This window comes from Phaethon aethereus (assembly GCF_964289735.1).
Source record: "Phaethon aethereus genome assembly, chromosome: Z".
NCBI classification, from domain to species: Eukaryota; Metazoa; Chordata; class Aves; order Phaethontiformes; family Phaethontidae; genus Phaethon; species Phaethon aethereus.
Window position 1 is genome coordinate 42707331 of NC_138577.1, and position 24677 is coordinate 42732007.

At 50.3% G+C, this 24677-nt stretch overlaps 1 protein-coding gene across 1 annotated transcript; it reads left to right on the plus strand.

Annotated features, from left to right (window-relative positions):
- Positions 1–1378: 1378 nt before the first annotated feature.
- Positions 1379–15424, plus strand: KLF9 (KLF transcription factor 9; the record flags this gene model as incomplete). The annotated part of the gene is made up of 2 exons (XM_082013798.1): positions 1379–1847; positions 15192–15424. The coding sequence occupies 2 exons, from the start codon at positions 1379–1381 to the stop codon at positions 15422–15424; spliced, it is 702 nt and encodes a 233-aa protein (XP_081869924.1).
- Positions 15425–24677: the final 9253 nt, after the last annotated feature.

Genomic DNA, 24677 nt, shown 5'->3' on the forward strand with positions numbered 1-24677 from the left:
CCTTCTTTCTAAGGTGGAGAGATATGGATTTGGTGGGTTCAATGGATGTTCACATCCAGAGGGTAGTGGTCAATGACTCAATGTCCAGATGGAGATCAGTGACGAGTGGTGACCAGCACTCTTTAATGTCATCATCAATGACATCAACTTGACCTAGTGGAAGGTGTCCCTGCTCACTGCATGGGGTCAGACTAGACGACCGTTGAAGGCCCCTTCTAACCCAAACTACCCTGCCATTCCATGAACCTAAATGCGTAACGACATCGGGTTTCGCCGGGGGGGCTCCCGCTGCCCGCACAGGGCCGGCTCTCCCGCCTCCTGCCCGCAGGGCCCGGCGGGCCCCGTCCCGAGGCCGGGCGGAGAGCTTCGTCCGGCGGGGCCCGGCGCCGCGGGCAGGAAGGCGCCCGCTCCGGTCCGTGCCTCGGTAACCGACACACCCAGGGCTGGGCCTGCCCACGGCACGGGGCAGGGGCGCGCGCTGCCCCGCCGCTCGCGCCTCCGGGCAGTGGGCGGGGCCGGGCGGATCGCGGGCGCCCGCCGGGTTTACAAGTGTTGCGCACCCTTCGGAACCTCGCGCTGATTGGCGAGGGCCCTGCCAGTGACATCAGCCCGCTCACTTTCCATTGGCCAGCCGGTTGCTGGGACCGTAGGGCTTCCAGGGAGGCACTTAACTCGCTCGGCTCCGCCCGGCCCTGCCGACCCGGGCCGACCGCCCCCCACCCCGCGGGCCCTCGGCCGGGACCGCCGCCGACGTGGCTGGAGAGCGGACGCGGCCGGCGGCGTGCCTCCGGCGGCGGGAAGGGGGGCCGCGGCGCCCCCGCCCCCACCTCCCCGGCGGTGGCGTGGCGGTGCCCTTTTAAGCGGGCGCGGCGGGGCGCCCGGAGTAGCACGCGGCCTGGGGAGGGAGCGCGGGGATTGGCGGGGCGGCCGCCCGGCGGACACACCCCCTCTAGAAAAGGGGCGCTGTGAGTGGCGGGGGGAGAAGGTAAACAGAGCCGGCCGGCCCTGCCCGCTGACCAATCGGGGGGCGGGAGGGGGCTCCGAACCTGACGTGATGGGACTCGGCGCGGCCGTCCCCGGGCAGGAGCACGCGGGCGGCGCGCGGCGTGGGGGGCGCGGGGCGGGCGGCGGCGCGGCGGGCGGTCTCCTCTCCCCCGGCCCCCGCGCCGGGCCCGGGCCGGCCACGCGGGCGGCGGGCGCCGCCCCCGGGGGGCGGCGGTGAGGGACCTGCCCGGCGCCCCGCTATTTATTTTCCCCCTTCTCCGCGCTGCTCTTCCCCGCGCCGCAGACGGGCCATGGCTGGCGGCGGCGCGGCCGGCCCGGCGGCCGCGCACTGAGGGCGGCCGGAGCCCCCTCGTCGGCGCGGCGCGGTCGCACCATGTCGGCCGTCGCCTACGTGGACTTCGTGGCGGCGCAGTGCCTGGTCTCCATCTCCAACCGCTCCGCCGTGCCCGAGGCGGCGCGGCTGAAGGTGCCGGGCGAGGGAGAGGCGGCCCGGGAGCTGCGGGACCCCCGCGACGCCTGGAAGGACTACTGCGCCCTGCTCGCCATCGCCAAGAGCCTGCTGGAGCTGAACAAGTACCGGCCGCTGCCCGCCCCGTCCGTCTGCAGCGACAGCGTGGAGAGCCACGACGAGGACGCGGGCTCCGACAGCGACGCGGCCACCGAGCCGGGCTCCAGCCCGCCCCGCAGCCCGCCGCCGGGGCCGCCCCCCCGCCTGCGCGCCGCCGGGGCCGCCCCCAAGGGGAAGCTGGCGGCCGAGAAGCGGCACAAGTGCCCCTACAGCGGCTGCGGCAAGGTCTACGGCAAGTCTTCCCACCTCAAGGCGCACTACCGGGTGCACACAGGTCAGCGGCGGCGGGAGGGGGGAGCGAGGGAGCGCTTGTCCTCGGATGAACCCACCCGGCGGCGCGCCCGGCGGCCCCGCGCGCGCCCGCCCTGCCTTCCCGCTTTGGGGCTCTTTTTTGCTTTTTTAATGTTCTTTTTCCTTTCCACCACACCCCCCACACCCCTCCCCGCCTCTCGCTTCCCTTCCCGTCCCTCCCCGCCGCGGAGGGGCCCTGCGTCCGGCGGGAGCGGGCGGCTTCCCCGGGCGGGGCTGCGGCAGCGCCTCCCGCCGCGCCCTGCCCGCTGCTTGCCCGCTGCCTGCCCCGGCCGGGAGCCCGCCCGTGCCCCGCGGGCGCAGCGCGGGGCGGGCAGCGCGCGCGGGGCAGCGCACTCGCGGGGCGCGGAATAAACTTGGGGCGGGTCGGGGGGCGGTGGCCGGGGCCGCCGAGCCGGGGTTGCCAAGCCGCTGCCGCAGCACCCGGCCCCGCCGTCACCCGTTCGGGGCGTCGGTGAGGGACTCGCCGGAGCGGCGAGAATCGTGGCTTTTGGGTGGGTTTTTTTTTTTTTTCTGCCGGTGTAGGCGGGCGAGGGCTTGCAGCGAGGCAGGATTCGGCACGTATGCCCAAAACAAGCACGGGGTGGGGGGCAGACACGAACACAGCCCCCGCCGCGCTGCGGACGGGCGCGCGCTGCCCGCGCCCCGCCGCTGCTCCTGCCGCCGGGACCCGCGTTTCGCCGCCCCGCAGCGCGGCCGCCGCTGCAGAACCGGCCTCGGGGCCTGCTGCGTGGCGGTGCCGTGCTGGGTCCCGCGGGGCCAGCGGGCTGCCGCACATCGGGGCCGTGTCGGCACAGCCCCTCCGGCGGGCGAAGGACGCGGCGGGCTGGAGGGAGAAAGCTGAGGCGCGCGTCGCCTAAAAACGGATGCCCGCCCCGCCGGGGAGCCGGGTTACGCTCCGAACCGCGCCGGCCCTGCCCCCCGGCGCGGCTCCCCCGGCCGAGAAGGTTTGGGCACCGTCCGTAGGGGTCCGGCCCCGGCTCTGCCCAGCTGTCCCTCGCGGTGTCTGCTGTCGCGACTGGGCTTTGGCGTCCTCCGCAAGGGGCTTCATTCATCAGGCGGCCTGTGCCCGTGCCCCTGCCCTCGCCCCGACGCCTTAGAGGGTGTGGCAAGATGGAAACCCAGAGAGAAAAACATTATCTGCTGCAGCAGTTCGTACTTCCTCCAGCTCTGCCTGAGCGCTAAGGGAGCGGCAATTGTAGACTTTTTCTGGTTGTTCTTTTTTTTTTTTTTTTTTTTTTTGAGCCCTCTAGTGCAAGTGGCTGAATAAAAACCTTGACGTGTCTGAATTGCAGTTGGGGGTCACAGTGCAGTGCACCGGGCTGCTTAAAAACTGCTCTAAATTAAAGGGCTGTGTGCGAGTACGGAAAGGAGCGGATGGAAGGAGATGAGCGCTGCTAACACCTACCTCGCGCGCTTCACACCTGTTCTGTAGATGGTGGGTCTAGTCTGGATTTTGTCTGTTGGCAGTGGTGGTAAGTGGTGAAGTACAAAATGGGTTTACCATCTGAGGAACGTACCGTGAGGCGTTGCTGCAGCCTTTAACGCAGCCTGGGTAGGGCACGGCCGTTGCTGAGCCCTGGCTAAACTTGCATTGCTCTGGCTTGCCTGTGCGCCGCAGAGGAGGAGACCCGGCGCTGGTTGCCTACCTGTGCCCTGCTGGCAGGTCTGTTGGGTGCTTAGCTGGAGAGATCAAGGGGAGGAGGAGAAGGAGGATTACTGGATGTGGCTCTGTGGTGAGACACTTAAGACTGTCTCCCTGAGCCGGGAAAGAGGATGGTCGGTGCTGACCCTTTATTGACCTCGGGACTGGTGCCAAGGTCTGTTGTGTTACCGGCTCAAAGACTGCACCTCTGATGCTCTTTCAGAGGCTGAATGCAACTGAAGCCTTGCAAAACAATGGCGCATGGGTGACAAAGAAAATGCGTTAGCATCATTTCCACTTACTACCCCATGCTCAGATATCCACCCTGACATGGGAACCAAAATAGACATTGACTGGGATAGCGTTCTGGGTGATGACATGTAGATTAAGGTGCTGTACAACCCACAGGGCTTGCTGTAAGTGGTAGCTTTATAAAAAGCATCTCCCGAAGTGGCTTGAGGTTTAGGATGTGCTGCTCACAAGTGGGTGGCCTTTGCTCCAAGTATGAGATGTTTGACTCAGACGCACCGATACACCATCAGGGTAGTTCTGTGTGATTAAAACCACTACAGATATCCAGCAGTAATAAACTCGCAGAGCCTCCTAATGTGAACAGTTAATTGTAGCTAACTGAAATGCTAAATGATACTGCTAATGTTAATTATTTTTATAGAAGGCAGAACAATTCCTTAGCAACAGTGGGATTCAGTGGGACCTCTGGAATTATTCATAATTGCGTATTGCAGAGCATTAATGCTCCCTCCTTAGTACTATTTTCTTTCCTTTTTTTTAACAAATAATTTCTCTCTCATCTATTTGAGCCTCTTGGATTGCTTTCATCTACCTGCCATTTTTCATCGGGCCACCAACTGGGTTTCTTGCTGCTGAGTAGCCTTTAGTGGAAGTAGGTATGCAGCCACCAGCAGAAACTTCCTGGTCTTGCATTTTTAATATTTAATCGCAGTCTTTCTATCTTGGACAATGGCTTTAGGATTTGTGTTCACACCCGTGAGCAGACTTGTAGCCACAGCTCTCTTTTACTCATGGATGCTAACCAAGCAAGTTGGAAAGCTCTGGCTACTGCTCTGTGCTGTGTAATGGTGTGAATCTAAAAACTCACTAGACCATCTTTGATAAGCTAATGCAAAACAAGAAACGAAATGCCAAATGAAGGTAGAAGAGTAGAAGACGAAAGACTTGATCAGAGTCTTAACTCAGAGGTTAGAGGTCTGTATCTTATTAGTGATTCTTTAAACTTGTTGGTTCAAAGGCATTCTGTATTTCAGAGACTAAAAATATCTGTATTACTGTTCGCTTGAAGTTTGGGCCTTTGATGATGACTCCAGTTCAATTTCTAGAAGACCCAAATTAGCCATCCGTCAGAAATTGTCTTCTGCGTTGATCTTAACAGAAAAAGGTCAGCGGATGGCACTGTACAGCCTGCTTGTGCAAACAGCCCCCTTGCTTGTGCCGCCAAACCCACTGAACTCGGCATGACTTAGTAGAGCAGGATTTGTAGGAGGAAGCCAAAGAAGTCTGAACTCTGCCCCTTCCCGGGGGGGATAGTCCTTTCATACCTCGCCAGGCCCCTGGTGTTTCTGTGATACCATCAGGCACTTCTTCATTCTGTCATGTGTGAGTACCTACATTCAAAACGTATTAATTTGCAAAGGCCTAGGGGGTGCAAGGGCAAACATATCACTGAAACTGAACTATTGCCTCCCCCATCCCTTCACTACTATCCAGAAGTAGCTTGGAATTTATTATTTGAGTTCTGGTGTCTTGAGCAAGAAGAACATTGCAGGTAAGGTTGTTCTGTGTGAGCCGTTTCCATTAGCATCTCTGAGGTGCATGGCGCTTGGCATAGGAGAGAAAAGACAGCATTATCCCCGATGGCTTGCAAGCCAAAAACCGCTTGTTGGGAAGGCAAGTGGAGGGATGGCTGCACAACATGACCATACCTTAGGTTTCCCCATCCCTTACAGGATGGTGTTATGGGAGTGTAGAAAAACGTGAACTCTGCTGAAGTTTGGCGGTGGCAGAAGGGATTACGAGTGGTGTGTCTGCTTGGAGTCTTGGGCACTGAGATGGCATGACCAAGTCTTGCAGACTTTCCCTTCAGAGCACAGAAAAAGGCCCAGACACATCAAGACGCGCACAAGATGCGAGCCCTGGAAGCGGTGCCAAGGTCAGGAGAAAACAGCAGGCAACAGCAGGTATTCAGAGAGTTACCTTGAAAATGCACAGACTTCTCTAAATAGGTTGTTTTAGAGGTTTAATCAAACCTGGCTGGTAATGTGTAGGGTTATTACTAGCCTCAAAGATTGTGGGGGGAGCAGCTTAACAGAGAGGGATGTGCAGGCCAGAGGGTTTCCAGGGAAGATGAACACATACGAGAGTGAACAGGCAACCTCAGTCAGAAGGCCCGGGCAGGGAGTGCGGAGCAAAGGGCAAGATACTGACCTGGAGAGGGAGAGAGCCTGGCAAAAGAAACGGACTTTAAGGAATGTACATCTACTGTGATGGTGTGCATATGAGCCAGTTAAAGGGTGCATGGCCGCTGAGAGCAGATCCTCCTGGTCAGGAAAGACAGACAGAGAAGGTGTCCCATAAAGCTAGTTTGTGAGATGCCTTCTCATACAGGACCTGTAGGAGTTTATACTTGCCTGGGGAGGCAAATCCCAGGTGCTTAGCAATACATGGTGCTGATGATCAATGGGAGGTTCTCGTCTGTGTCACATACCCGTAATTAAGAGGTTAGACACACAAAACACAAATGTGTGAAAAGTTCTCCCTCTTCAGCTAGGCTTTTCAGCCAACTGCATCATTGTGCAGACTGGGTCCAAACAATACCAAGAGTTTTGTTACATCAGGCAGCTGATGCACTCTTGGCCTCTCCTGCATTTGGCTTTCACTGATGTTTGCTAGCAGGGCTGTAGGCAGAAGCATGGACCCGTAGGTTGGTGGTCTGTACAGTGAAGCTGAGGAGCATTTCTGGTAGAAAGGGAAGGTAAGTGCTGCAGCTGTCTAGTGCTATAATTGAGATACCACGGTGTCGATCCAGCCCCCATTTCAGTTTGGCTTTAACTGTGCTGCTTTGTTATTTGAGTTCTAGATCATCACTAGCTCGACAGACTGTGCAGATGCTGATACATTGACAATCCTGTGCTTGCTGGGAGCTTTTTTTTGGTATTTTGTGGGAGCATAATCTGAAACTTAGCATTTGAAGCCCCTCTTATCCAGCTCATGCAATGTCACTTTGCCAGATCCTGGGGGTTTTTTTCGGCTAAATTCAGACCTCCATCTGAAATGGCCATTCTCAAGGGTTAATGCAATTCTGCAAATTGCTCGAGTTCTAATGGGCATGTTTCCAGGTCTCAGAGAAACATGATCATACTGACTGGAAGCCTTGCCAGCTGAGTAAGGTAGGTAGAAGATTAAATTCAATGTTGCCTGACTCCCAGTTGTTTTGTTGGGTTTTTTCCTGCTAAAAAAAAAAAAGAAACGTTAAGCAGGTGTATGTGCCACAGTGGGAAAGCACTTCAGAAAAGTTTGTATTTTAATTGAGTCAACGTAAAGAGGTACACACGTAGGACAGAAGCGGTGAGTGGTCATCACCCGTAAGTGCCACTCCTGTTTCCAGATGGTTGTGTTTAAAATGGAGCTTTGCTGAGTTCTTGCACACTGTTGTGCTGTGAGGTGGAAGACTCTGTGGTGGGTGTGTCACCTGCTCTTGTCAGCTTGTGTGTCTTGCAGCCCCAGCTGTTAGGGTCGCTGCAGGAACAGTCGTTCCCCTTCGTCGGCTGCTGTGCTGTTGTACACCAGGCTGCTGCTCGTGGCCTCGCACAGCTCCCAAACCCGCATCTGGAAGAGTGGGGAGGGGCCATGTTAAGATTAAACAGCCAGAGTCTGGGGTAGCGATGTTGAAGCACACTTGAGATGGTGTTTACTTGTGGTAGCATAGCTCACCGTCTGTATTCAAGTAACGATGATTGTGAATAGTTTGAGAGGACTCTGTAAATACCTTAAACTTGAGAGGGAAGATTCAGTGGAAATACTGGCTAATACATTCATAGTCAAATAACAAAAATTATATTATCTTTCTGAATACATGTAAAATTGCATTCCTCCTTCCCCTGTCAATGGTGTTTCCACTTAGCAAGCGTTTAATCATTCGGACAGGACAGGAGCCTAAAGCCAGTGCTCTTTGATCCCAGGTAAGCACCCGAAGCACCAGGCTAGGAGTTGGTCTCTCTCCATTGCTCGGTTAAGTATTAATGCAAAACAGAGGAAGTTCAAGTGGACAGAAGATAGGAAAGGAGGAGAGGTAGGAACTTGTCACACATACTCAAGAGGGTACTGCTGAGGACACTCCTCTCAGCTATGAAAGAACAGATTTAACTCTCTGGGGAGGTCTTTGGGGAGGTCTCTCCTCATCCAGGTAGCTTCTCTGACTGATGCATACATACATCAGAAGGCACCATCCCCTAGGGAAAGCCCCAAAGGCAGGCAGGCAGGGAGGGTTGTGGTCTGGCAGAGCAGCTGTAAGGAGATCCCTTGCAGCTGATGCTGTGTGAGACGGGGGTAACAGCAAGACTGTGTCTCACTGGGATTTAGGCTCTCAGCAACGGTGGGTTTTAGGAGGTGGGTTTGCATCTGGTCTTTTGAGGGAGACTCAGACACCTGCATGTGCAAGCAGCTGTAGAGTGGTGGTTTTGAGGATGTCAGCATAGTCTAAATACTTGCCGAAAGCAGCATTTTAACACCTGAGTTGTCCTGTGATACTTAGTACTGAGCGCTGGAGGAATAAAGTCCTTGCTGCAACCTCCCTGTCCGCTGCCCGTCCCGTAGGCAGTGTCTGATCTGTTGCCAGCCTGGATGGCTACAGTTTAAGTGTTGCTGCAACCCTTGTTTTAGGCACATGATACCTACAGTCCTCACCGCTGATCTTGCTCCGTGCTGCTTTGCACCAGCATCTGTACCTTGTGGTTGCCACATGTTTTAATGATCTAATTTTGGAGTACCTCAGAAGAGGAAAAAGGCTGTTTGAATGGCCTCCGGTCTCTCTGCCCAGAAGTGAATGCACAGGTGTCTGTAATAACCATCTTCACCAGAATATCTTGCGTGTGGACACTCGGTCAAAATCCACTGTGCCACTGGAAATTGCTCATTCAGGGGGTGTGGTGCAGGCAACACATGGGGGGGGAAGTGAGAGAGACCTGAGATAGCAGCTGTTCTGCATCCAGGAAGATAGCCTGCCTTTTTCATTTTCCTCTTGCAATATGCGGGACCACGTTCTTGACATCCACCTACAGAACCTGTCATACTTCAGGAGATGCTGAGACAGTCTGAGGTCTGAGTGGGACTGTGGGGCGGGGAATGCTTATCATTGTCATCTCTTAAGTCAAGGATTGTAGTTCAGGTCCAGTTATTCCTAGGGTAATGGTGGTGGGTTGACTCTGGCTGGATGCCAGGTGCCCACCAAGCCGCTCCATCACTCCTTTCCTCAGATGGATAGGGGAAAGAAAATATAATAAAAAGCTTGTGGGTAGAGATAAGGACACGAGATCACTCACCAGTTACTGCCATGGGCAAAACAGACTCAGCTTGTGGAAATTAATTTAATTTATTGCCAATCAAATCAGAGCAGGGTAATGAGAAATAAAACCAAATCTTAAAACATCTTACACTCGCCCGTCCCTTCTTCCCGGGCTCAACTTCACTCCTGATTTCTCTACCTCCTCCCCCCTCAACAAGCAGCACAGGGGGACGGGGAGTGGGGGTTGTGGTCAGTTCATCACACGCTGTCTCTGCCACTCCTTCCTCCTCATGGGGAGGACTCCTCACACTCTTCCCCTGCTCCAGCATGGGGACCTCCCACAGGAGACAGTCCTCCACCAACTTCTCCAACATGGATTCTTCCCATAGGCTGCAGTTCTTCACAAACTGCTCCAGCCTGGGTCCCTTCCACAGGGTGCAGTCCTTCAGGAACAGACTGTTCCAGCGTGGGTCCCCTGTGGGGTCACAAGTCCTGCCACCAAACCTGCTCCAGCCTGGACTCCTCTCTCCACGGGGCCACAGGTCCTGCCAGGAGCCTGCTACAGCACTGGCTTACCACAGGGTCACAGTTTTCTTCAGGGGCACCCACCTGCTCTGGCGTGGGGTCCTCCACAGGCTGCAGGTGGAGATCTGCTCCACTGTGGAGCTCCATGAGCTGCAGGGGCACAGTCGGCCTCACCGTGGTCTTCCCCAGGGGCTGCCAGGGAACCTCTGCTCCGGTACCTGGAGCATCTCCTGCCCCTCCTTCTGCTCTGACCTGGGGGACTGCAGGGCTGTTTCTCTCACATCTTCTCACTCCTCACTCTGGCTGCAATTGCTGTGCCCTTTTTTTCCCTCCTTCTTAAATATGTTAACCCATAGGTGCTACCACCGTTGCTGATGGGCCCGGCCTTGGCTAGTGGCAGGTCCATCTTGGAGCTGGCTGGCATTGGCTCTACTGGGCATAGGTGAATCTTCTAGCAGCTTCTCAGAGAAGCCACCTGTGCAGCCCCCCTGCTACCAAAACCTTGCCATGCAAACCCAATACAGGTACCAAGATTGGTTTGGAAACTTCGAGCCTCAGCAGCCACAGCAGTACAGGAGGATCTTGGAAGGTCAAGGTGGGGATTAGATTCTCTCATGTGAACCATGCAGAGCTGATTATGCCAGTCCGGTTTTGCCAAGTAGTTTTGCTCTTGCCTGGTGGCAGGAGATTTTGCTATTTGTGCTTCTCCTTCTTTCCCATCAGCTGCTTCAGGTTTCTGGCAGGAGAGGTCAGCCTTGCTGCAGCTCAGTCGGGCTGGGCTTCAGGGCAGGTATCCACACTAGGTGTCCATTCATGCAGCTGTAGCTACAGTCCATTTGGCTTTCTAGTTCATGTGTGCAGTGGCGTCATTAGCATTATTTGACAGCAGACGGTGTGCGTGAGCTGGTACTGACGCCAGACTCTGGACTCAGGACTGTGTCCAGCCTCACTTCTCAAGTGAGGAAGACAAGCCCTTTACGTTGGCCAGACTTCCGTCCATACCAACAGCAATCTCTGAATGTCTTCAGTAAAGCCAGTGCTCAAACAGTGTTACTAATTCATGTAAAAGTAGTACTTCCACCACAGAAGCTCAGTGTGCTCCAGTTCTAGTGCATGTCCTGTTACATGCCCAGAGAATTGCCCAAGTGTGTGATCACAAACTTTGTCTTCAGCTTTTCCTGAACATAGCCTCCCCGCTCCCAGTACAAAAAGTCACTCAGAACTTCTCTATCCCTTGTTTGTCCAGACAAATTCATTTTGGTTAAAGCCATCATGAACTGCAGCTCCTGACCTCAGTCATCCACATCTAAAGCAGCATTTTGTAGTGAGAAGGCAGATGATGAATCAGGATACCGGTATTACCTGTACTATTAACAAGTCTGCTAATGCCCACTCTCTATTCTTTTTCAGAAACCCTGCACAAAACTACAATGTGGGAAAATCTGGGATGTCCCAGAGTAGGGCAAAAAGCTAAATAATTTACTGTCTATTCAGAATGAAATGGAAATGGAATAAAATAAAGTGGACCTGCCTCAGGTCATACAAAGTGTCTTGAATACAGAGTTTAAACTCACAGAAAAAGAAGAAATGAACCATTTGCAGTAGAGAGTGGGGAGAAGGAACAGGGAGAAAAGGTCAGGTGAAGCAGGGGAGCAAAGATCGAAAGGATCTGCAGTGGCCTTTATATCTATATGGGACTTAAAGCAAGCCAGCGCTGCAGGAGCAGGAGTTCTTTAGACTTCCAGAGAAGACCTGTGAAGAGCTACCATTAGCTTGTGCTCAGCATAAACTATGTCTCTCACTACATTCCTGGTGCCACACAGGATGAAGAGTGAGAGTTCTGCAGACACAACTATTCCTATAACCTGTAAATCAGCTCCTGTTTCACTTGTTACTTCTGTACTTCCAGGTTCCCTGGATTTATATATAAATTTTTTTTTTTTTAAAAGAGGGTGATTTGCATCTTCTATCTCTTGTGTTGAGATCCTGTCACACATTGTTTTAAGTAACTGTGATGATACACCATTGGTCATTCCTTCATGTCTTGATAGAAATCCCATCTAAGGCATATCTTAAAATGTAAGTAGCACACTGCCACCAAACGAAATGGTGTATCATAGCACCCTGTTTTGGTGGTTCGTTCTGCTTGTTGCAAGCTTCATCATTACTACTCTCAAAACAAAAGGGGAAGAATCATATGGAAAAGAGATTTCCTGACTGACTGAGACGTGACACAGAAATCCGTATCTCCAGGTGGAGGCAGCACTAGCTCGCGTTGCAGCTCTGCGTGCCATTGCCTGCCCGGCTGCGTATGCATTGCAAGACCTGTTCGCTCTGTGGACTCTTCCACAAACATCTTTGCTGCTTTAAAAAACAGTGTTTCAAACGCAACCAGCAGATACAGCGACCAGCTTTGCTGAATGGGCAATCATCACATGTCATCAGACATCTCTACCTTGCCTTTAACGGCCTCCTGGGCGCACCTTCCACCCCTGTCCTGCACCTATTAAGTCCCATCACTGAAGGACCATCCCTCTGGGCTGGTGTCATCCATTAGGGCTTTGTGGCAGAGGGGAGCAGCAGATCTTCAGGCTTGGAGGTGACCCCTGGGGGCTTGGAGAAGCCTCCTTCCCCCTTATCTCTCTGCTCTGAGAAGTCTGGAGTGTAACGCGTCCCGGTGCCGGAGATTATGCCTGGCCTACTTTCAGATACGCGCTTCCAAAGTGGCTGTGACAGCCTCCGCCGGCTTGCGTTGCGGAGGTGGTGAAGCCATTCTCCGCCGCAGTACCTGGGGCTTGGCGGCGGGTGCTGGTGGCAGCTCTCGTGCGTCTGAGGGAGCGCGGCCGCTCGTCTCCCCAGCCGTCTCTGCAGCGTTTGCCACCCTGGCGCACGGCGGCTCTCCAGTTCGGTAGCAGGGCATGTCCCCACCACGCCAGGCCCCCCATGGCCTTCGGCACTCCCCACGCGGAGTTCGGGGATGGTTCCCCGGGGAGCGCGGTGCCAAACGTACGCAAGGGATCCTGAGCAAGCTCTGCCTTTCCCCAGAGCTTTGTGGTTGCACTGCATAACCTAAAAGCACTTTCCTCTGGCACGAGAATTGGATGTGTGGGGTAGCGATGGTGGAGGTCACGCTGCTCTCGTTGCGTTGCAGAGGGAATTGAAGTAACCAGGCTCCATTTTGCCTTCCAATCAGCAGTTCTGGGAGGAGGGGGGTGGGGAAAGCCCAGTTTCTCAAGGGCTACAGGTGGCCAGATTCAAAACACTGCTTTTAGGCACCTGGGTTGGATACTACTGTGCCTAAAATGTAGACACTGCACCCCAAAGACTGTGGTCCTTGTTATCCAGCTGAGGCATGTGGTCTCCCTGTACTGCAGTTAGGCACTTCTGCAGGCTGCAGAGCTGTCCCGAGGTAGATGGCTGGAAATGTGGTTTCTGGGGATGGTGCAGGAGGCCTCAGCTGCTCCCACTGCTCTGGGGTGTAACGTGCCGGACATAGAGCCATGTATCCTGCACCTCCACAGGTGCAGGATGTGTAGCACTTCTCCCACATTCCCAGGGCAGCTGGAAAGCCGCTCCGCGCCTCCCACTGCTGCCGGCTTCCAGGAGCTGTGGCAGAAACCACGAGGCAGGAAGCGGAAGAGCAGCGCAAGTGAAACGTGTGGGTGCCAAGGGCAGGCGCTGGGCAGGGCGAAGCCCGGGGAGGATGGTGGGCACGGGTGCGAATGCTTGGTATGGCTCCCAGTGCTGCTCGGCCGTGTGGCTGTGGTCGTGGCCTTCACGCACATGTAAGCCTACGTACCGTTTTAATTAATTTCTTTTGTACAGGCCGTGGCTGCTCAGAAAGGCTTCCAACCGTGTCTAAAAGTGTACAGCAGGGAGCCAAGAAACCTGTTTATGGGGAAAAAAAAAAAATAGCATGGAGTCAGGATGGCTCGCAGCTGTGCCTCCACCGGGCTCAGGCACCAGGCTGGCTTGGATCCCACTGCTCCCTCCGCGTTCTCCTCCCCTGACCGAGGACCCGCACTGGCGTGAGGTGAGGGAAGAAGGCGCAGGAGAAGCAGCCGTGCTGCGGCTGCCCAAGGGGCTGCTGCAGCCTGTGCGGTCCTGCACCTCCGGCTGCAGCTCTACTGCATGCCGGGCAGCTGGGGACAGAGCAGCCGCCTGTCAGGGAGCACCGTACCATGAGGAGCCTAAACCGTCAAAATGGCAGCGTCATTTAAGAGAGGCTCACTAGGGCTTTCAGGGCCTGTGGTGTAGCTCCATCTCAGCTTACTTGGTCCATCCTGATCCTTCTTGGCCTTTTGGATGCCATCGATCACTCCCTCCAGCCCCCTTTCTCCTCCCAGCAGCTCTGCAGTACTCTCAGGGCTGGTTGTCCTCCTGGTGCCTGGGCTGTTCATTCGAGCCTTTAGCCTTTCGTCACTGCTCTTGTGTCTGTGGAGGACTCCAAGGTACACTTTCTCGTAAATGACTTTTTTTTTTTGTGATCTGTAAATATAAAGCGAGCTCGCCTGTTGCACCAAGCTTCACAGTACCAAGAAGTACTGGAGTTTTGGAGTTTCTTTCCAGCTCTTGCAAGTTGGAAAACTCCTGGGATAGTTTTTGCATTTCATGGTTGACTATAAATAGCCATCACATAGCTGTCATTTATATTCCCTTCAGGAGACTCTTAAGAAAGCGAATTAAAGCATCAAACCACAGCGGTGCATGATGTGTGTGACTGAAAGATTTTGTGTAAACTTAAACACCTTTTGTTTCCATCTCTGCCTGGCCGGTCAGGAGGCGTTAGGTCTGTGCCTGTAGGCAAAGCCTGTGCAACCTGCAGAGGTGAACTGCAGGGATGTAGGGTGCCAGGAACAGTGAGTGCTGTTCAATCCTTACACCTTTGTTTTTAAAAGCAAAGGTGCGGTGTGGTTTAGGTTAAGGTGTTCGGTTTGGTTCTTTGCCATCATAGTACCAATAAAGCTGTGAATAATAAAGTAGATTTCCTGTCCTCAAATCGTCCATCTAAGAGACTGAGGGGAGACCTTCAGTCTCTGGAGCAGCTTGGATTTCTATGGGAAGGGAGGAGCGGGGGGAATGGGACTTCTCTCTGCAGCCACGGGTGGTTTTGCTCTGTGTGTTTGCAGCTCTCTGTGATCCCTCCCTGCTCAGTTCTCCAGGGCTGGAATGACTTGTCCTAGGTGAAGGATTTGTTTTGGCTTCTGTTCTAAACGGTTACAAATTTATTTTATTCAGCAGAATGGAGGTGTCAGAGGAATAATACTGGCGCTCCTTTCCCAAACCACTGCAGTGAGCCCAACATGAAAAATGTACAGGCACAGGCAGAGCTCATCTGTTGTTTTAACAGTCTTCGGGGTCATGTAAGGTTCTGCGCTGGAGTGCGAATTTCATGCAGTTGGAGGGGTTTTTGGCTTCTGCTGGAGGTGAGACTGAAACCCGATGAAGCGAGTCATCAACAGCTCCACAGACGCTGGCACCACGGCAGAAAACAAAAGCAGCTTTTTCCCATCAGCAGCGTGTTCCTCGGCGAGGCTGGTACGTGCTGGCCTGCATTACCCCCACCCCCCTAAATCTCTTGTCATCCTTCCCCCCCACAGGCGAGCGACCATTCCCCTGCACATGGCCCGACTGCCTTAAAAAGTTCTCCCGCTCTGACGAGCTCACCCGGCACTACCGAACCCACACCGGCGAGAAGCAGTTTCGGTGCCCCCTCTGCGAGAAGCGGTTCATGAGAAGCGACCACCTGACAAAGCACGCCCGCCGACACACCGAGTTTCACCCCAGCATGATCAAGCGATCCAAAAAGTCCAGCTCCAGCAGCGCCTTGTGAAGGCAGGGCTGGCCCAGGGAGGGGAGCGGTGGGGAGGTGAGCCTTGGCAAGGGTGCCGGCAGCGGGGCTGGAGCATGAGCATCCGCTGTGGCACCAGTTGCCCTTGCTGTGCGAAAGCACGTGTAGTCAACATTCAAAAGCAAACAAACAAACAAACAAAGCACTCTGTGCCCCCCTCCTCATCCTCCACCTCCCCACGTGCGCTGGGAACAGCAGTCTGGAGCAAGTGGACTGCGGGGGTGAGAGGAGGGACGGGGTGGCCAGCAGAGGAGGTGACCACCTCCTCTAACGTAAGGCATTGATGCAGGTGTACATACGTCTGACTGGATGGTCTGGCCTGTGCCACCACAGTAGCGTGACCCCGAGGTCTTTGTGATTGCTGTGTCATGAACATGTTTTGTTGAACAGTGTGATGCTGCTTGTGTTTAGTTTGTTGAGTAAAACCACTTTCTGAGTCACATAAATAACGCTCAGATAAAAACTCCATAGCACATTGTAGAAGTGGGTTTACTTCTGTCTCAGAACAATCCTGCATTTAAAGAGATTCTTAAGAGAAACATTACATATGTTACTAATAGCATCTGATTGATAGATAAGATGAATTTATACTCAAGAAGGCCCATTAAAGTAAATGGGTCTTTTTAATTTTTCTTTGTATTAATTATACTTTTGAATATAAGCTGCACTTTTCCAGTAAAAACCTGTATAATTCAAGCAGATACTTAAAGCAAAAAAAAAACCCCACAACAGCTCAGTCGTTTTCTGGCCATATGTGTATTTAGCTCTGTTATTCACTTACCTGGAAAAATAGAAGTCAGCCTAGATAATGTGGCAGGGGCGTGGGAGCAGAAGCATACATCTTTCAATTGATCCTATACTTTTAATTTGTCAATAAATACAGTACTGTACTATAGAAACGCCACTTACAGTGCTTTATTCTGCTGTGTTTTGTTTGAATGGATGCATAACAGCAGCTACCATCTTTATAAAATGCTGCTTTTTAAAGTTTTTTTCTTTTCCTGCATTTGCCTTAAAGATTTATTCTCTTCATACCCTTGCCTAACTCCCATGGAGTCCTATGGGAGTTGTGTGTGCTTATGGAGAGAGTAGACCTTTCCTTAAGAGCACTCTGCTAATGGAAACAACTGAAATTAACGTAAGGAGCACTTCAGAAGGGCTCCTGTATCTCTTGATTGCTGTTTTATAGCTTATGGGGGAAAAACATGAGCTAATTGGAAATACAGCATGGAAGGTGTGTCATAATACTCCTTACAACAAAAGTATCTCTTGGTACTTTGCATCGTATCTGTGTCATGCATGGCACATCAAACACTGATAAAGGCAATATTACTTCTATTTTAAAGCTATTTTTTGCTCTTTAAGAGGAGCAAAAAGATCATTAAAGGAAATGTTAAGTCATGGTCATTAGCTGAGTACTTTTTATCTTAAAAGCATGGACTAAACGTAAGAGGTTATCAGTGATTATTTTTTTTTTTCCCCTCCCCAGCTGCATGAAGGGGGAGAATTCTGTTTACACATTATTTTTACCAGAAACATTCTTCTCCTGTTTGGTTTATACCCTTTCCTCCAGAAGAAGAAGGGGAGGTGCAGCCCTGCTATAGAGACTCGGGGCCAAATTCATCTCGTGAGTAATCACACTGAAACCCAAAGTGTTTCCACTGCAGATGAATTTTGGTCATCTTGTAAAATTCTGTACATAAAAAATCTTGTTAGTACACCTGCAATTACAGTATCTTATTGTTTTACCAGATAAAAAGCTTGCTTCCTAGAGGTGAACATAAAAAAAGTGAACTCAGAGAGCAGAGCATTTTATTCTACAGTTGTGTAAGGCTTTCAGCGTTAGAAATCAGTTTGCATATAGTGTTTTTACATGTGTAGTTCATGATAAATTCCGTCTATGTGAAGAGAACTGCTTTTAAGGCATTGGGGATATTGAGCAGTCTATGGAATAAAAAGGGATGTGTTTTCTTCAGTGAAGACATCAGGAAATCAAGCACACTTTCTACCTCCGTTTCAGATTTTTGAAACATTTATTTTAGAAACCAAACTTTAATTTCTGGTGTCCAAATTGAGTCGTAGGGACGCACGTTCTTCCTAATAAAAATGGGTAGCCTCAGTATTTCTATTGATCTAGAAATACAGAAAGTGTTCTGCTTACCAGTACTGTTAATGCTGCCTTGCTGAGTGGGGTCAGGGCCATGTGTAGCCCAGTGTGATTCAAAGGTGCATGCACATTTGTCTTCATTCTTCTCTGAGAAGATCATGCAAAATTTCAAGCCTGTCCTTCAGTCTGGATTGTTGCCATTTTGTAGGACAAATGCAGCACTTGGAAAATTAAGGCCTGATCCTGTGAAATACAAGACACCTTCACATCCTATGAACCACAGTGGGAAGCCACAGCTGATAAGCAGCTCCTAAATCAGTACGTAGATGTTGTGGTCATGTAGCTACCAGGATTAACCAATACATGGAAGTAAATGGCCAGATTTATGGTTTCCACCTTGCGTATTTGGGGTAGAATGCACATTTAAAGAAACCATCGTTGTTCCTGCAAAGTTTGATAGAACCAATAGGCGAGGGGTACTTTGGTCCATGGGACAATGGGACGTGCAGGCACATGTCGTCATTGTGTGTGGCAAGATCCTGTTTCTGAAAAAAACCTTCCTGAATGGTAACCCATTTGTTGTAATGTATGCTGTAATAATGTATTCCAGCATCGGACAGACGGGATTAATGTGATTCATTAACCACTAATAGAATACATTGGGAATAATCAGGTTTGGAGATTTTGTTTTACTGGTTTGTTCCTTTGGGGATTTTGGGGTTTTTCTTTTAGTAAAAGCAAACAATGGCTCTAACATATAAAACAAACTGCAGGTTAGGTCTTTGCATCTTGAAGTTAAGTTTTGAAGCGTGTTGGAAGTGTTGGAAAAGAAAAATCGGGTTCTCTAATACCGTATGTACTTGACTATTTTGGAAATAAAAGTTAATAGTGCTGGAGTTAGGACAGCTCTCCTTGGTTAAGAAAGCCCATTAGTATGGAGAAGTGATAGCTTTAAAGGTACAGCTATACAACATACTTCTTTTTCAACAGTTTTTCTGACCTGTATTACAGATCTGTTTTCAGTTTGCAGATGGACTTAGCCCAGCATACACCAGACTGGACACACTTCAAAATGCTGTTTTACAGACTAGTGATCTGTAACACTGTAAAATACCAACTTCCAACAGTTTAATCAGTTTTATTTTTGTACAGTATTCGTATCCTTTATAAGTTATTTTGCTGTCCTGTTTTGTAAATCACATGAAATTGTAAAAAAAAGAAAAGGAAAAAAAAAAGTAGACATAGCTGGTTTTGTACATATATGTATATATATTGTCCAAATAAAAAAAGAATTAAAAAAAACCCCTGTTGTTTTCAATGATTGGAGTCAAGCAGTGGTCATGTAAAACCAGTCTGAATGATTGTGAAAAAAATACCGCAGCACATGATGAAATCTATGATCTGAGTGGTGTATGAACCAGCTTCAAAGGTCTTGGTGGTCCTAGTCATTATTTAGCTTGGTTCTTGTTTCTCTACTTCTCCCAGGTGTTTTCACAGGTATTCTTTCTGCCACTGCTGCAGGGAGACAAAGACACAACTTGCACTGGGGAAGAGTGTCCCCTCAGCAGCATGCTCCAGCTCTTAGGAGAGCTCTCTCCTGTTGCTCAGTGGCTTTTGAGCTCAGGCTGGTGCTCTCCCTCGCACCGTGCAGCTGCTCCACGAGCTAATGATGCTTCAGCCGCACTGCTGCCTTGAGACTTCGGTGGGTTTGGAGGGGTTGCTGGTCTAAGGAGGGAAAGGCAAGGAACCCTGTGCCAAAAAAGTTAACTGACATTTACGCTCACTGACGTTAGAGTTGCTAAAAGCAACTACTTACATGAATTAACTTAACCTGGTACGTGGGAACAGTGCTGGTGCGCGACTGCAAGATGAGACCCAGGACCCAAGGGAACATGTAACCCTCCAGCAAAGCAGGCAGAGATGGAGGGGTGGGTGTGTGCCTTCTGCATCTGGAACAAAACTTGTAAGCAGCCTACAGGTTTGACTTGATGCTGCATTGGAGTTTTCTGTCCTTGGGTTGGATGGCCAAAGGAGAGATACAACAAATTCGGCATAGGCTCTGGTGGTTTTTTTTTAGCTTGTCATTGATTTTAGGAATAAGGGCACAGGGCTGTTGCATTAGCCTCATTCCCTTGCAATCACATCATAAAGGACTTCCCATAAATTTATCATTCTTTGCCTTAAACCCTTTAGTATTTGTATTTAGTGCTCTAATTGGAACAGCTACCAAAATCTTCCTAGTGTAAACAGAGAAGGCCTTAGCCTTAGAAGGACATTTCCAGCCATTGAGATCTATATACTCTACAGAACAGTCTTGCCAGGGGTGATGTAAATTTTGGCTGGAACAGGTATGACATGCGAAGATTGGGTGCACCCCAGTGAATGCCAGCAGACTTCAACAGTGACATGGGGAGCCATGACCCTGAACATACACGAACTGATTCAGACAGCGCAATTTCTACAAGGTGAATTTTCATTTCTCCTCTCTGCCGAGGACAGGAGAAAGGAAACAATGCCATAAAAATACATTTAAATGCCTGCAGAGTGGTTCAGAAAGCCGCATGCAAGGGTGGCTTTCTGGACCTGCCTGCTAGGATGACTACAATGACTTTCACCTCCATGGGAGTCTAAAACAATGTTGTTCAGGGCTAAGTGGTCGGTGAGGTTTCCTGTCTGCATCAGAGCCCTGTAACAACCCCTAACTTCTCAATGGCTTTTGCTCTGGAAACAAAACCTCTTCCAGGTTGAGCTCCTCACACCTCCCAGCCACATCTGACAAATTATGTCAACAACTGTTGAAGGACAATGTTTGCAACAGTTGTTGCAAAGTCACAATTGTCAGAACAATGTACTTACCAAGTCCTCTTCAAGGGACTGCCTTAAAGCAGGGGAGGCTTTCCCAATGGCAAGAAATTTGCAGCTACGGTGCTTTCAGTGCCATGCTCTCCTCAACTGAGAAACTCCCTGTCCCCTAAAATACCTCCTCAAACACTTCCACAGGTGTTATGGAAGTCTTCCCATTCCAAAAAGGAAAGGTCTTGGCTGGCATCAGTTCTAATCTTTAATAGGCACGTGTTTCTGTTACTATGACACCCTGTATTTTTCCAGTTGATGTATGCCTATACGGAGCTAATGAATGCCTTTTGGGGTCAGAGAGCACGGAGTCCCCGTTGCTTCCGGCTTGTATTTTTGAAGTTGCTACAACTGTTACTGTTTTTCACTGGCTTGTGGCCCCAATTGACAACTGATAAACATAGTTTTGCTTTTCATACCAAAAGCCATCCGTCTCTGTTTTGGTATTGTCTGTTGCCTCTTAGGCCATGTAACGCCAATCAAAGCAACACCTGGATGTCTGCACAGCTGAACACCAGGTATGAAGGAAATGCAGCATGCAAACCACAGGACTAGGAGAATCACCGAGTAGATCGGGACAGCTTACCATCCCAAGATCCAAGAAAGCCCTATGGGAACTAAAACGCACAGAGAAAGAAACCAAAGAGCACAGACAGTATCACAGCCCTCCTGACACTGCTAAAAAAAGTGCACTGAAAAGTCTCGGGCTTTCCAAATGGCCTTTTCTTCCTCGCCCGGCTGATGGGCAGAGGCCAGAAAGACAAGCAGCAGCAGTTTCAGGAGATGCAGGTGTAAATTACATCAGAGCTCCCTGGAGAGACCTCATAAAGTGGTTTGGGCTCTTCTGCTGTTAACCACTGTTTCGGTGGCCTTGAATAGTGTTTCCAAGCAGAAGAGACTTTTGAGAGACTATGAAAAGCCATGCATAACTGCTCTGTCAAAAAACAGAAGGCCAGGGAAAGCCACAACTGTGTTATTAGTCTACGTGATGCTGGTGGGAAATCACTGCCTCGGTTTCACTGGATTACAGAAAGACAATCTAGGCCTTACCTAGAAGCTAAGCTATATTTAGCTCTCATGTCCAATGAACCATTTTTCTCAGGGGTAGCATTTTTTAACTGAAACATTTCAAGGGGGACAGCCTTACTGTAAACTCCTTCAAATGGAGATTAAGGAGATTCTCTCAATGTAACTTACTCCAATAATTTGTCATGAGCATAGGGATTTCTGACATGCTGGTGCTTAAGGAACTGCATACACACTGGGGGCTGTACCACTTTGATTATACTGGCATCAAACCAGTACATTTTATACAGCAAAGTGTATTTTAAATACTACAGAAGTTCTGACCAAAAAAAATCCTTCATGAACAGCACAATCGGGCTCAGAAGCAGACACAAAGTGGATCCAGATTCCTTAGCCACTGGGGCCCACAGAAAACTACGTCAGTGACTTTCCACCTGAACAGACCTTTAAGCATCATTGCGGCAGCACAAAGTGGGGATGATACTGTTGGTGGTGTCCAAGAGCAAGTCTGTTTCCAACTCCTTGTGCTCATCATCTGCTTTGGATTTACTCTATGTTTGTAATTCTTCAGGAACACCAACAATAAAAACAAACAAGTTACCTCCCCCTCCCCAACCCCCACAAAAACCAACCACAAACAAAAAAAAACCCCTTTGTTGTCCATGAGAAAGCTATTACATGACCCAAACTGAGGTCAACCAGTGTTTTTGGGTTGCAGTCAAGATCAAGCTGCAAAATGTTCACAGTCTACAGCTTTGGTTATAAACTGGGGAAGGAGGAATCATAGACTTTTCCCCTTTAAATTACACCATCCCAACTACCTTTCACTTTGTATTCAAAGAGAGCCATTCATGTATTTGCTTTGAGCCTTCCATGTTGCCTGTTACTTGTGTGATCTTTGCTATCTGTTCTTTTCCAAGGCTCCTTGATATCTTCTGTCACCATCTTCTCAGTATCATCTGTTCCCTTCTTGCTTCTAGCAAAACCAGCTTTGTCTGCTACTGTGCATGGTTCCTTATGCCCAACAGAATGAATTCCTTTGCAGCTTATTTGCCATGTGCTCATCCCAAAGAGGTTGTCAGTCTGCAAGCAGACACCTCAGTCTTCTACAAATACACACTGGGCATATTTGCCAAGATTTCATATAGCTCCAGATGCAATAATTGATACAAATAATTTGCAATGCTAAACTTCCCTTTGGCAGGCAGGAGTTCCACCATTTGTCCAGAAAAGCAGGGCCCCATCACACAGTGATTACTTGGGAAGACAAACACCATCACTCCAAATGTCTCTCCTTCCTCCTTCTTCCCCCAGGTTTTACTGCTGAGCATGATGTCACACAGCATGGGATATCCCTTTGGTCAGCTGGGATCCGCTGTCCCAGCTGTCCCCTCCCAACTTTTTGTAAAATTCTTGTACTAGTGGGGCAGCGTGAGAAGCAGGAAAGGCTGTGATGCTGTGCAAGCCCTGCTCAGCAATAGCCAAAACATTCCTCTGTTACCAACAGTGTTCTGATCACAAACCCAAAACTTAGCCTCATCCAAGCTAATACGAAGAAAATTATCTCTATCCCAGCAAAAACCAGTACAATCGTCAAAAAGTCATAGGCTTAGTAGGGGTAATAGATCAACAGAAGGAAGACTGGACAACTGGGGAATTACTTCAAGAGCAGTAAGAAGAATAGTGGAGAAAAAGTTGGTGGAATTTAATGGAAAGCACAGAGATGGGAGTTGCTGGCAGGGGATTGTGCCATTGGGAAAGAGCTAAGCCACAAGAGAGGGTGGCGGCGGGTAGGCTGCTATAGGGCTGGTTATCACCTCTTTCACCGTCTGCGTCTGCTGTTGCTCCTTGCCTTTATTTTTCCATGTTTTCCCTGCTGGCTTTCAACACTGCCACAGTGGTGCCTGAAAAGCTTTCAATGGCTGAACATATCTGCTTCCGGCACCCAACTCCCCTCTCCCTGTTCAACATCGAGACAAGTTCAGCCTTTTCAATGCTAAAGTTAGCACTGAAGTAAAATGTAGTAACTACTAAATCACCCCCTGCATACAAAACACTGCCCTTCATCCAGGCTGTCCTAATACGCAAAGGATCAATAAGCCTCACAGGAGAAGCGTGGCTCTCAGCAAACCTAGTCTGTGAGTGTGGAGAAACCTTCCTCCAATTTTCAGATGTTCAGGCTACGGCAGGGGGAGGATTTTTCTTGGAGCAGAGGTGGATTCAATTCCCTTCCCCATCTCCTTCCTCTCCAAATTATGACGCACTGAATCCTGGTTTTATTCTTAATTAGCAAGGTACTGGGAAAAAATGCTTCTGTAACAAAAAGTTCTAGGAAAATTTATTTTGGACATTGTGTTTCAGTGAGTCAGAACTGAAGAGGGTAATTCTGGCTCAGAGTTATTTACAGTGAAGCTAGAGTGCCAAGGTTCCCCCCACTTCCCGTGATATAGCTCTCCTGCCAGACACCTCCCATCAGATATTGTGCCAATCAAATCAGAAGAAACTACAGCGCACCTTTCAAGAAGCAGGCCAAATAAAGACAGGAGAGAGGACAGGGAACTGATGCATGCAACATCAAAACAACTTCCATAAAATTACAATACATTTTTATGTAGAATTACTAGGCATTGCCCTTCACCTCAGTGTGGTGCTCCTTTCCCAGCACAGGTGGTGTTGAAGGTTGTGGGGTGCAGGGACAAGAGAAGGAATTATGCACTGTGTGGGACCACCCCTTAGACAGCCCACAGGGGTAGCCACAGGACCCCTGCTCAGCTTAGAAAACAGTGACCATCTTGAATTACAGATCTCCTTCTCACATTTCCTTCCCTCCCCCAGGTAAACCCCACTGCCCAAAGCCTAAGCACAGACTGCACCAACATTATCAGACAACACCTTCATGTGACCCAAGTGTTTGTAAATGAGAATGACAAATTTCACATCTTGCTATCTGTTTGCTCTAACACTTTCCTTTCAAGATGACACAGTGGAATGGCATGGGAATTGGGCAAGGAAGGTGAAAATTAAGGCTTATTAATAAGAGATGTTCAGAAAATTAAGAGGCCTTGCTAAGGGAACAAGCCAGTAACTGGAGGCTCATGGAAAAAACCCAAGTCAGTTTCCACAATCCATAGGAAGCAGTGTTTGAAAATGGTCCAGAAGCTTCTAGAAAGGAAGCATCAGCCAGAGAGCTTAGTAACAAAAGAGGCAGCATTTTGGCATGAACCATAGTGAAGAGCCTCCAGTAGTGTT